The 10,889-nt window shown below is 30.6% G+C and overlaps 1 protein-coding gene across 1 annotated transcript; it reads left to right on the top strand.

Moving 5' to 3' along the window:
- The first annotated feature begins 5,155 nt into the window (after nucleotides 1-5,155).
- On the top strand, nucleotides 5,156-7,610 carry LOC114189785 (exocyst complex component EXO70H1-like). Its single transcript, XM_028078471.1, has one exon. The coding sequence runs from the start codon at nucleotides 5,189-5,191 to the stop codon at nucleotides 7,325-7,327; it is 2,139 nt and encodes a 712-aa protein (XP_027934272.1). The 5' UTR covers nucleotides 5,156-5,188; the 3' UTR covers nucleotides 7,328-7,610.
- Nucleotides 7,611-10,889: the final 3,279 nt, after the last annotated feature.

The following is a 10,889-nucleotide window of genomic DNA, read 5'->3' as shown; positions in this document are numbered from 1 at the left end:
TTATATATTAAATAATAAAATATTTTGTTTTTTTTTTTAATATGGTAGGTCTAAATACGTCGAAGGATGAAAAATTTAATTGCATATTTTTATTTTAAAAGAGATTATTTCTTACTATTTAATTCCTAATGCCGTTTCACCTTCTTGCATATACATTCCACTTTACAAAATTTCCACGCACATGAATAACAACAAACTAAAATATATGATAGAAACATTCTAAGATATCATCATATTGAGAAATTGTACCTTAAAAAAACTATTTAACTTGTTTCAATAATAAAATATTATATTTATATGATAATAAAAGACTTTTTCTTTATTGGCCAAAGGTACGAGACCTTATGAAAGAACATTACAATCAAAATCATTTTAAAAATAATTTTAAAGAGTGTTGCGTACCAAAAGGAAAGTGTCTGCTAAAAAGGTGATACTTTGGACTCTCCTCCAATAAAAAAAACAGCCATATTTTACATATAATACGATATTTAAAATAACTAGTTATTATAATAATCAATTTAAATATTAATTTATATAAATTAAAGATTATTAGTAACTAAAATAATTTTAAAAATTATAATTGATCTTTAAATTAATAATTAAAATAATTTTTTTTATAAATTTATTTTTAAATTGATAACTAATATTAACAACTAAGATATGGACTACTAACTAATCACTAAATTGGTATTCGATTAGAAAGTTGATGTCTAAATTAGTATCTATGCATATGTTTTTAACTAAATTTTTTATTATTTAAGAGTTTTTTTATAATAATTTAATAGTATTTTCTTTTATTTTTTAATTTAAAGTACAATTATATATTATTATATTATTAAATTGAGATATAATTTTTTTTGTTATTTAAGGATGTCACAGTACCATTTTTCTTAAAAAAAACTTACCTATTATCAAGTTTGACTTTATTTTCTTTGCTCATTAGTAACGACAAATACCTCCTATTTATCATCTCTTCTTTCGGTAACTCAAATTAAAACGAGATAATTATGCGTATATATGTTGATGTAAATATTTAAAGTAATTATGTAAAATTTCTAATGTGATTTTTCATATTTTACTGTCAATAATAATGCATCATTAGATTGTCTATTTAAAATTTAAGTTAAGAATCCAAACGTGTGACACAAATTTGCATGAATTGAAATTTGTTATAATAAGACATATTAAATTTAAGAATATTCTTAAAACACCTGTAGTGAGAATTTGTGGTTGTGCTATATATTGATAAATAATTTTTGAATAACATTTGAATCAAACGGTATCGCGGAACAATCTGCAACAAAACCGAGTAGGATTAATGGCGGCTAGAAGACTCTGTCTGCTGAATGTCACGACAAAACATAACAATAAAGAACTCTTCTAAGCCTATATCCAATCAGAGGAGGAATTTTGAATCACAACGAGTTCACATGGGTGAATAGTATCAATTTCCCACTAGCAAAATGTCTCTTAGAAATCCAAATCAACAAATAATATTAATCTATTATATATAAATAAAAATAATGTTTACTTTACAAATTAGTTTAATAAGAAAAAATATTTCTAAATTTAATTTTTAATATGATTAGAAATTATTTTAAGGGTTAAATATGTTTTGTGTCCTTCAAGTTTAAGTAAATTTTGGAATTAGTCCATCTTCAAAATTTTATACTAATTTAGTCTTTAGAAATGCGTGAATTTAGTCCTTCTTACCAAATTTTGTTAAGTTTATTTGATATTTTAAACGCATTTTTATGATAATATTTGAGTTAATATTGAAGCGAAAATATGTCAAACAATATAAACAATTCAATAACTATTATGAAATGCACTTGAAACGTCAAATAAACTTAACAAAATTTGATTAAAATGACTAAATTCACGCATTTTTAAAGATGAAGGACTAAATTGGTCAAAATTTGTGAAAAGAAACTAATTTCAAATTTAACTAAAACTTGAGAGACCAAATACATATTTAACCCTTATTTTAATTAAGTTAAATGAGTTTATCATATCATTTGTTATCAAATTATCAATAAAATATATAATTTCATACATAAGATATATATAGCTTAGTGTGAAAGAAAATGTATTGAATATCTCATATCAATTAAATCAAAACCAATTTATAATATATATATATATATATATATATATATATATATATATATATATATATATATATATAAAAGGGACAGAAGTTAACTCAAATACATTTTCTAAAAACTAAATGTATACACATCCATTCAACTATGTGTATGAACATAAAAAAAAGAGATTAAGAGAAAATAAGAAATATGATAGAAGAAACTAAAGAAATTACGAGATAGATTATTCGGGTCATTCAAGTATTACGAATGTATGACACATTGTCAACAATTTCTTCGTAATATATGCATGCACTTACGTGTATTTGTGCTTCTTCATGTTTGAGTCAGGGAAATATATATATATATATATATATATATATATATATATATATATGTGTGTGTGTGTGTATGTATGTATTTGTGTGTGAGAGAAAAAGATCAGTGTTAATATTAATTACAAAAATAACAGAATATATGAGATGTTTGATATTTACAAGTGATATTTCATTATTTTTAAAGATTATACACGTCTATAAAGAAAAGGGTAATTTAGATTAGGGGAACAATAATTGGAAAAAGTATAAAGATAATATGAGAAGAGATAAATAAAAATTAAAAGTAAAATGAAAGGAAAAATAAATATATTTACTATGGCTAGAAATTGATATCGTATTCAATTTATATAAGCGATGATGTATGACACCATGGAACCTGCGGCGTTTATAAAAATTATAAACAAATTTTCAACATTTGTGAAAATTCAATGTACTTGACTTTAGTTTGATTGAGGTACCTGTTCTCACCATAATGTACTGTTGCTTTTAGTTTCTTTGTAACCAAAATAAATAATCTGCTAACAAAACCCATTCCTAAAAATTCAAAAACTCAAATAATCAAACAAATAACAAATTTAATACCCTTCAAAAGGATATTTCATTTAACATTGATTTTTTTAATACTTTAAAGTTATTATATATTTTTATAACATAAATAACATGAATAGAATATTTTGTAAGGTGTAACATGATTCATAGGCAAAGCAACGACGAAATAGTTAACATGTTCATTGAATCGCCATCGTCATAAGACTAATTAATTGATTTATTCTGTCTGTAAAATTAGGTTAAAAAATGATAAAAACTTGTTAAAGTTTAAAACTAGTGAAGAATTAGTATTTTTTTTTTAACTTATTAAAGTCACTATAAAATAATTAGTAAAGTTTTAGAAAGTGAAGGTCTCAATTATAATTTAAAATTACAAAAATATATGATTGAAAAATTCAGAGACTTAAAATTTAATTGAAGCTTGAAAGTGACACGAAGCTCTTAGGATTTTCTTGGGGCTTAATAATGATATTTGGTCAATGAAAGCACATTTGAATTGTGAAATGTGTTCATTATAAAACTTTTTTTTTTTTTTATCTCAAACGTGATCTTGCTTATTCCGTTTGTCTTATTATTTATTAATCTGGCTATCTCTTTCTCTTTCAAACATGTTTACTATATTAAAATATTTAATAATAATAATTGTTTTTAAAGTAAATCAAAGTCTTCTTTTGAAGGAGGGTATTCAATACTTTCACATCGAGTGCTTAAGAGTACACAATAGAAAAAACTCAATTAAAAATGTGAAAGTATATCAAATAAAAATAAAGCATGTTTCTTTAAATATTTTAGTTATGAAAATCATAAAAAACAATTAACTTCATAAAATTTAGTATTAATATAAATAATTAAGAAAATAAAAAATAATATATTTATATAACCAATAAAAATAACAATGTAATGAAAGAAATTATAAACAAAAATATAAACAAACAAGTTAAAAATATTTCATTTTTATTTAAGAAAAAAAGTGTTCAAGAAAAGAATATAAAATTAAGTTGAATATTAGAGATAATTTAAGGGGAAAACTCAATTTCTACTAGGGGAGTCACCATTTCCAGTTTTCTTTGGGCTCAAGGAGATTATCTGGTCAATGAGCGTACATTGAACTGTAAAAGGTATGCATTAAAAAAAATTTCTTTCACACCAGATCCTGCTTATGGTGTCTGGTAATCCTGGTTAAAAAATATTCATCATTCTCTAATTTTAAAGTAAATTAAAGCATTCAAAGTATATGTATTTAATAGCCAGTAAAATTATTAATTTAACCAGAAAGTTCATAAAATATATGATTATATAAAAATAATAAGTGTAAATATTGATAAATACTTAAAAACATATTAATTTAGTGTGTTTGTTTCTAATCACGGGAACAAAGAAGACAATAAAAGATTAAGATAGTAAGAAAAATAAAGTCGTAAAATATATATAAAAAGGAGACAGAACTTTTATTTCTGACTAATAGAATATATTATATCATAAATATTTTATTACTATTTATTCATATAATCGATTACTTTAAAAAGAGAATTGAATATACCTTCATAAACAGTTTATACTATTATTCTAATGCAGTAAATAATCAAAATAAAAATACTGTAATAATAAATAAAACAATTTATATTATAAAATATTAATAACAAAAAGTATAATAAAATAATTTATTTTAATTGTATTTATGTTTTAAAATTTATTTTTGTATCAAATTATTTAAAAACTTTATTTTATCTATTATTTTAAAATATACGCAAAATAATTATTTTACTAACATTTTGTACCAACTTTTAGTAGTTCACTCCCCCATTGTCTATCTCTTTCACGGTCTTTTTTCTTTTTCTCTATCTAAACAAATACTTGGTCTTTATTTTCCATTTGGTTTCTAGTCCCTTCGATCCAAAGAAAGCCACACGGATAACTTGGGTGGAAAACTCAATTTTCATGTTAGTCTGAATCACCACTTTTTTTTTCACTTTTCTTATGGCTCACAAATCATGGTATTTGGTCAATGAAAGTACATTTGGACTGAGTATTGTTTGTCAAAACTTTATTTCACACAAGATCTTGTCATCGTGTACGTGTCAGAAGGCTTGCCTATAATATTTCTCATTAAAAAAAATAAAATAAAACAAAATTTCCTTCCCAATTGGAGGTCAAAAACTCGAGGCCACAATACGTGTAAAAAATTCCGCACCCAAACACGAAACCAAGTCCATCATGACAAAACAATGCCTATGTGAAGACAATCAGCGAATGGAAAAGTCAAATCACCACATTCATCTTCGAAACACCATTGCGTCGTTTTCTTGGCACGCAACTCTATATATATCCCTTCACCTGCCCTTGCAAGCGCACACATATTCACACTGCAAACTCCCTCTCATCAAGAAAACAAACACACTTCAGGAAAAGAAGTGGCATAACTACACTCAGAAAACACCTTCCTGTGCTGCGAAAATGAGAACAATTTGCTGGGAGCCAAAAACGCAGTCGTTCGCCTTTTCCCGTCACACTTCGGCACCGAGTTCATCTCTATCCACAACACCTTCTACCAGCACCAAGGAAAACATGGTTTCCACTAGCATAGAGGAAGCAGAAGCTCTGATACTAAAATGGGACCCTGAAACCTCCGCGTACGGAAGAGTAACCTCTCTCTTCTACAACGACAAAGCTGAGGCCATGCACTACATCCACTGCGTTAACCAACTTCAAAAAACCATGCACGCCTTGCTTGCAGAGAACCCGTCTTCACGGAAACTCGTCCTCGCTCAAAAACTGATGCAAATGGCCATGAAGAGGCTACAGAAAGAGTTCTACCAGATGTTATCCATGAGTCGGGCCCACCTTGACCCCGAATCCGTCTCCGCCAGATCCTCCACCACCTCTAGATCCTCTTTCTGTTCCGATAGCTTCGACGAAGGCACGGCGGAAGACGACGTTCGCGACACAGGAGATTGTATCTCCGAAGTCGAACGCGTTTCCTCTGAAACCGTGGCGGTTCTCAAATCCATTGCCGACTGCATGGTTTCCAACGGTTACGGCAAGGAATGCGTCAACGTTTACACGACGATGAGAAAATCGATCGTCGACGAAGGCGTTTATCGCCTCAGCGTGGAGGAATTGAGCGCGTCGAAGGTGAATAAGATGGACTGGGAAGTGCTCGAGTTGAAAATCAAGGGTTGGTTAGAGGCGGTTAAGATCGCTGTGAGGACGCTCTTCGCTGGAGAGAGGACCCTCTGCGATCAAGTGTTCGGTGCGTCACAGTCCATCGCGGAAGCTTGCTTTGCCGAAATTTCGAGAAGCGGAGCCGCTGTGCTGTTCGGATTCCCCGATCTCGTTGTGAGAACGAAAAAATCCCCGCCGGAGAAGATCTTCCGGATAATTGATATGTACGCCGCGATGGCTTCGCTTTGGCCGGAGATTGAATCGGTATTCTCGTACGATTCAACAACCGCGTCTAGATCGCAAGCCTACGCTCTACTTCTCCGACTCTCCGAGTCCGTACAAACGAGTTTCTTCGAAATTGAGACCGCAATTCAGAAAGACTCTTCAAAACCGGTTTCGAAGTTCGCCGGCGTCCACCCCCTGACAGTACAAGTAATGAATCACTTGTCTACACTCGCGGATTACAGCAACGTGCTCTCTGAAATTTTCCTCGACGTCCCGCAGCCATCGAGGTCACCGTTGCCGGAATCTTACTTGTACAGTCCACGATCTGACAACTCCACGACAACGGGGACGGAATTCTCGGTGCAGATGGCGAGGCTGATTCTAGTCCTTCTTTGCAAGATCGACGGCAAATCGAGGCATTGCAAGGAGGTTTCGTTATCTTACCTGTTTCTCACGAACAATCTCCGGCACGTGGTAGCCAAGGTCCGAACCTCGAACTTGCTTTACGTCGTCGGCGACGACTGGGTTCTGAATCACGAGGCAAAGGTGAAGCAGTTGATGACAAGCTACGAGAGAGTAGCATGGGGCAAAGTGCTTTCGTCTTTGCCCGAAAATCCAGCGGCGGAAATGTCGCCGGCGGAAGCGAGGGTTATGTTCGGGAATTTCAATTTAGAATTCGAGAAAGCTTACCGGAAAGAGAACGCGTTTACCATTCTGGAGCAGGAATTTCGTGAAGAGACGAAGGCGTCACTCGCAAGAAAAATAAGCCCTATTTACCGCGAGATGTATGAAACGCTCCGCAATTCGGTGGGATCGGCGAGAGAAATGAGAGAGTATGTCATATTTACCCCTGAAGATGTTGAGAATTACATGCTGAATCTTTTTTCTGCGGGAAGATCAAGCTCTATCACTGAAGAAAACAGTTCATTTTTTGTAAGAAAAAAATTCTGTAAGAAATGCAAATGAAAAGTGTCTCATTACACAATGGTGCAATGATTCTATTTGGATCCTCTTATTCATCATTGTTCACATGATAGGGTTACAACTTACAATTACATAAGGGAGACGCTCATTTTTTCCAGAGGGAAGATAAAAAGGTTCCAATGATGGGCTCATTTTTTCCAGAGGGAAGATAAAAAGGTCCCAATGATGGGGTATGGGAGTTTCAAGTTACATGAGTATCACTGGTGCAGTAGATTTCTGAGTGTATTGTGGATATTGTGAATTATTCTTTTTATTGTGTTTAAAACTGTATAAGTATTACATTTTAATATATTACAAACACTTATGTGCCACTAATAATGGTGAATTGATCTTCGTTAAACAACTATGGAACGTCTTTTATATATATATATATATATATATATATATATATATATATATATATATATATATATATATAATATCATATAATATATAAAAGAATAACGATTCGCATGTTTTTGCGACATAACACCGTGAGCTATGCAAAGGGAGCTCTTTTCTTTTCTCTTCCGTAGAGCAGTTTCTTTCCTTTCTCCATTTTTTTTTTCATATCTCACTCGATTTTCATCTTCTTCTTTATGATTAAAGACTACGATTGCATTGTTTTTTAACACTCAATTTTGACTAAATGTATTTATATTGTAAAAAAAATAATAAAAAAAATAAAAAATAAATATTTTGATTAATGATAGGTTTTTTAATTTTATCATGAAAAAAAAAAGAAAAAAAAAAGAGAAAGAAGAGAGAATCTAATTTGTTTTTAATTATCACATCTTCTCATCAACTCAAATGATATATAAAAAAGGACATTTTATAATTTCTGTTTTTAGAGAATGATATAATATTAGAAACAATATTTTTATAATAATTAAAATAAATATATTGAATTTATGCTTATGTGAGGTGTCTCATTGTTTTTTAGAAGATATTATTTTAATAATTAGAAAAAAATATTACTGGTAGTAATTAAAATTAATTATATGAATAATATATTATGATTTGGTCAGGATCTTTATGTACCGAAAAATATATGATTCTAGTAATTACAGACAATATTTTATTAATAATTATAATTAATATCGCATATATCATTCAACGATTTAATTTCTATAATATGTTTCATCGGTACCAATTCCTTCATCATGTATTTTATCATAATTAAATATTGCGATTTCAGTGGTACCCCGATGTGTAAGCACAAAATCTATCCAATGCAAGACAAAAAAAAATCGAAAAACCTCTCCTCTTTTTTATTATCAGAGCACACACGAAAAAAGGGTCACCTTACTATCTTTCAATCGGTTTTGCTCTATTCGTGACCCTGACAGATAAATTCATTTTGCTCCTAATGTTATTCATGTACTGCTCAAACTCTCTCTTATAATATCAAATGTATGATCAATTGACATGTTGTATGGCTAAATGTGTTTGGGGTTCGAACGTTAGGTGATTTTGGATTTGGGTTCGTCATTAATATGCTCAACCCTTCTCTTTCCTTTTCTTTGGGATGCCATTATTTTGGTAACTAGAAAGGTTTTTCGTAGGCTTTATTTCTTTTTAAAAAAATAAATAAAAAATAAAAAATTATATTATTTCTTTTATATAAGTATTGAATACCATGTCAAGTCTCAGACTTGCTTGATAATCAAAACATTCCTCCCTTCACAGGCTTTTAATTCTTTTTTTAAATAATAATAAAAAAAAATAAAAATTATTTTTGAATATCATGTCAAGTCTCGGATTTGCTTGATAACTAAATCTTTTATCATGTTGAATCTCGAATTCTCTTGATATTAATATATATATAAATCTAAAATTTAGAAAATAATAATAATATAAAACAACTTTTTTTAAAGAACTACGTTATTCCTGATTTTCCAAACCAAATGGAAATACATAGGAGCGAGGCACAATCTTCGTCGGGCCAAAAAATTAAAAAAATAATTTTGTTTTTAATCTTTATTATTTTGTATGTGTTTTTATTTTGTTTGATTTTTTGGGAACAACAAATATTTTAAACATCAAATTCTATCTTGCACACTTAATTAAAGAAGGAACCGTTTTAAGACGGATGTTGTGGGGTGCTAATACCTTTCCTATACGTAACTGACTCTCGAATCCAAATTTGGTTTCGAAGACCATTATTTTTTTAAGGTTTTTCTATAGTTTTCCATAATAAACTATGGTGGCGAATCCTATGTACATTTTAAATTATTTTCGTTGTCCCGTTGTGATCTCGATTGCGACACCTTTTGATGTTCAGTTCATTTTTGTTTTACGTGTAACATTTTGTGGGTTGCACATGTTTCTAAACTATTTGATGCAATTTTTTTCTAATCGGTTGTTCTTTTCGTTCAGTCCGATCGCTTGTATGTTATCTCTAGGTTGAGGAGGAGCATTTGTGGGTCAAAAGGCTTTGTGGAATTTTTAGAGCTATTTTGGGGTTGTCTTTTAAGGTGAGGGAAGCTAACTCTTAGCTTTTGCATGTTGAGTTGTTCAATTGTTGCTGAAAAATGTGAATTTTGGGGTTTTAGATTTCTATAAATGAGATTTTTTGAATATGTGAAGATGAACTGTGTAGTTAAGATGTTGAATTGATGTATGAACGTATACTTTGAATGGTGCAAAATCATGTTTATCATGTATTGTAGTGATGTAAAAGTATGAAATCATGGTTTGCTTTATTGTTGGAATTGCCTATGTGAGAATTGAATTGGGTAATATGACACTGATTGAGCTAAGAACTTGAATTTTAAAGTATTATGAGGTTTCTTAAGTAGAGATGAACTCAAAAAGTATCAAATTACTCAAAGCTTAAAGGGAGAGCTTAAAGTTATGATATACCACCTTAGCAGCACCGTTGGACACCATTTTGACATTAGTTCACTATCTCATTGGCGCTCACTAGTGCAAAATAGGTATGTTAGATCGGTTTTGGAGCGCATATTAGATCGGTTTCACAATCTAATATACACTAATATAGTATGTCAAATACATATTAGATTTGTTCTAGAACACCAATCTAGTACCTTAAACTGAAAAGGCAAAAAAAGTATTTCGAAACATCGACGATAATTATCGATATTTGTTTCCAAATCTTCATCGTCCTCATCTTCGATCTTGGATCCCAAATACACCTCGAATTCGTCAAAAGAAGGAATGTGTAAGGATTTTGAGGACTCGTTATGACACTATAGTTCTGACGAGAGAGAAAAAAAGAAACAAAAAAACTCATAGATTGAAAGCGAAAGAGACCAAACAATTTTTAGTTGTGGTTGTGCAGAAAAAGTGAAGCTAGATCTAATACCTTCATCAATGCATGCACGGTGCAATCTGGAGTGGTGCACTAGTGGGTGGAGGAGCTTGAATGAAAGTCTAGCCTGGGTGGAGTTGTGCACGGTGCAATCTGGAGTGGTGTTGCAACACAGTGCGATGCCGATCCAGTGGAGGGGTTTTCGTGCACTGTATCGACAACGAAAGCTGAGAAAAATTCAAGCTTTAACAATGTTGGCCAAGTGGGGCTTCAACGATGGCAGTAATGGTG

The sequence above is a fragment of the Vigna unguiculata genome, chromosome 7 (genome assembly GCF_004118075.2).
Source record: "Vigna unguiculata cultivar IT97K-499-35 chromosome 7, ASM411807v1, whole genome shotgun sequence".
Taxonomy (NCBI): domain Eukaryota; kingdom Viridiplantae; phylum Streptophyta; class Magnoliopsida; order Fabales; family Fabaceae; genus Vigna; species Vigna unguiculata.
Note: the sequence above shows the minus strand (reverse complement) of the source record. Positions and strands in the feature narration are given on the sequence as shown.

Coding starts and splice junctions, on each gene's coding strand:
- LOC114189785 (XM_028078471.1), top strand. CDS start 5,189: ATGACAAAACAATGCCTATGTGAAGACAATCAGCGAATGGAAAAGTCA.